The 2,162-nt window shown below is 44.4% G+C and overlaps 1 protein-coding gene across 1 annotated transcript in view; it reads right to left on the reverse strand.

Moving 5' to 3' along the window:
- Positions 1 to 2,162, reverse strand: part of LOC106954875 (uncharacterized) — an 11,841-nt gene that overhangs the window by 4,792 nt on the left and 4,887 nt on the right. The window contains exon 2 of the mRNA XM_015044672.1: positions 7 to 2,162. Within this exon, the coding sequence (XP_014900158.1) occupies positions 7 to 2,162 (2,156 nt within the window). The remainder of the gene's footprint in view (positions 1 to 6) is intronic.

Here is a 2,162-nt window from a genome sequence, read left to right on the forward strand (position 1 = left end):
AAGCACATGGCCTTCAGATGTAGTATCAGGTTTGAGGTCGAGTGACTCTGTTGTATTGGCTCTTTCTGAGGGTGGTAGATGAGAGAGAGCATCACTTTGGTTGGAATTAAACTTGTGCAGACGTAAACCCGCAAGTTTGCACAGGGCTTGTGTTTCGTTTATGAGCTCTTGAGCCTCTTTGACTGATGGGACACTTGTCAACCCATCGTCTACATAAAAACTTCTTTCGACAAAGTCGGAGGCCTTCGGGTAGTCAGATTTGTGCTTTTGTGCTAGGTACTTAAGGCCAAAATTAGCACATCCAGGGGATGATCCAGCACCAAACAAATGCACAGCCATTCTGTACTCTTTGGGTTCTACATCTAGTTGTCCATCAGGCCACCATAGAAATCGTAAGTAGTTACGCATCTCTGGGCAGACAAGGAACTGATGGAACATTCGTTCGATGTCGCAGATGATGGCTACATTCTCCCTTCTGAAACGACAGAGCACTCCCACCAGTGAATTAATCATATCAGGACCTGTGAGAAGAGTATCGTTCAGTGAGACACCAAGAAACTTAGCAGAACAATCAAAGACGACTCTTAACTTTGTTGGCTTTTTGGGATGGTACACCCCATGGTGTGGGATGTACCAAGCGATCTCATCATCGGTCACAGGGGGGGCTAGTTCTGCGTCACCACTGCTGATAACATCTTTCATAAAGGCGTTGTAATGCTCGTGATACTGTTTGTCAGCTTTTAGCCTTTTCTTTAGGTGTTGCAGTCGAACTGTGGCTAGCCTCTTATTGTTGGGAAGGGCTGGAGGCTTGCTGTCTTTGAAGGGAAGGGGCATCTGATAATGTCCGTCTTCTCTCTGCTTTATTGTGTCACTGAGTAGTTGTAAGAAACGAACATCGTCCTGGGATACGTACTTATCCTCATAGTTTCTTTCATTGAAGTCTGACTCTAAGACTTTAAGCACATCAGCAGCTGAGGGGGTGGGCATTTGTTTGACATTGACACGGTGCACATAACTCTGATTTCCCTCTCTGTCTAAGTGGGGATTAGCAGACCCAATGATACTCCAACCAAGTATGGTTCTTTGTGCAAAAGGCTCATTTAATTGTCCTGTGACAATTTCTAGGGGAGCTAGAGCTGATGGACAGTCATAACCAATTAACAAGCCCACTTCACAATCTTGAAGTGGCTGTAACTGGTTGGCTAGGCCTTTAAGGTGTGGCCACTGAAGTGCAGTTTCTCTAGTGGGAATATGAGACTTGTCAACTGGGATAAAGTCACGAGAGTAGGCTTGTTTTATTTTGACATGAGCATCAGAGTCAAATCTACGCACCTGTAAGTTGCTAGCAAGTCCACTTGCCACAACTGTGTCAACAGAGGTCATTGTGCTGAGCTTTAACTGCACTGGTTTCTTATCCACATTCAGCTCAGAGGCCAGGTCTCCTAAAATGAAGGAAGAGTCACTTTGGGTGTCAAGCAGGGCATATGTGAGTATTTCTTTCTGTGGCTCTGATGCAGCTGACACAAAAACTGGTACTATGCTGGATGTTGCAGATGTTTTTCTTGTAAGTACATGGGTCATAACTTTATGTACTTCCTTGTTTCCATTTTCAGCGTGGGAAACAGAGTCCTCAGTTTTCGTTTCTTTGGGTTCCTTTATTCCCTCTGTGTGGAGACAGGTAGGGTGACGTCGGCCACACTTACTGCAGGAGTGACGTACTTTGCATTCTTTAGTTACATGGCCTTTTCTCAAACATCCAAAGCAGAGGTGATTTTCACGAATGAAAACTTTCTTTTCATCAATGGTTTTTGCTGCAAATGTAGGACACTTGGCTACACCATGCAGTTCGTCCTTGCAAAACAAACAAGGTGGCTTAGGTTTATTACCAACCACTGTGGGGAAGGGAGACTTTGACTGGACAGTTGTAGTAAGTGCTTTAGCTCTTTTAATGTGTCTCTCCTCTGTTTTTTCACTTATTAGGAATGGTGAGGCGACAGGGTGACAAGCAACTTTCGCTTCCTTCTGTAAGAACTGTGTGAAGTGAGCAAAGCTGGGGTACTCCTGATGTTTGTCTAACTCTTCCACAACGATACGACTCCATCTCTGTATTATCCAGTCCGGCAGTTTTTTGAGAAGTTTGTGATTTTCCTCACAATCATTAA

This window comes from Poecilia latipinna, unplaced genomic scaffold (assembly GCF_001443285.1).
Source record: "Poecilia latipinna isolate Pla-1442-1.1 unplaced genomic scaffold, P_latipinna-1.0 Scaffold685, whole genome shotgun sequence".
Taxonomy (NCBI): domain Eukaryota; kingdom Metazoa; phylum Chordata; class Actinopteri; order Cyprinodontiformes; family Poeciliidae; genus Poecilia; species Poecilia latipinna.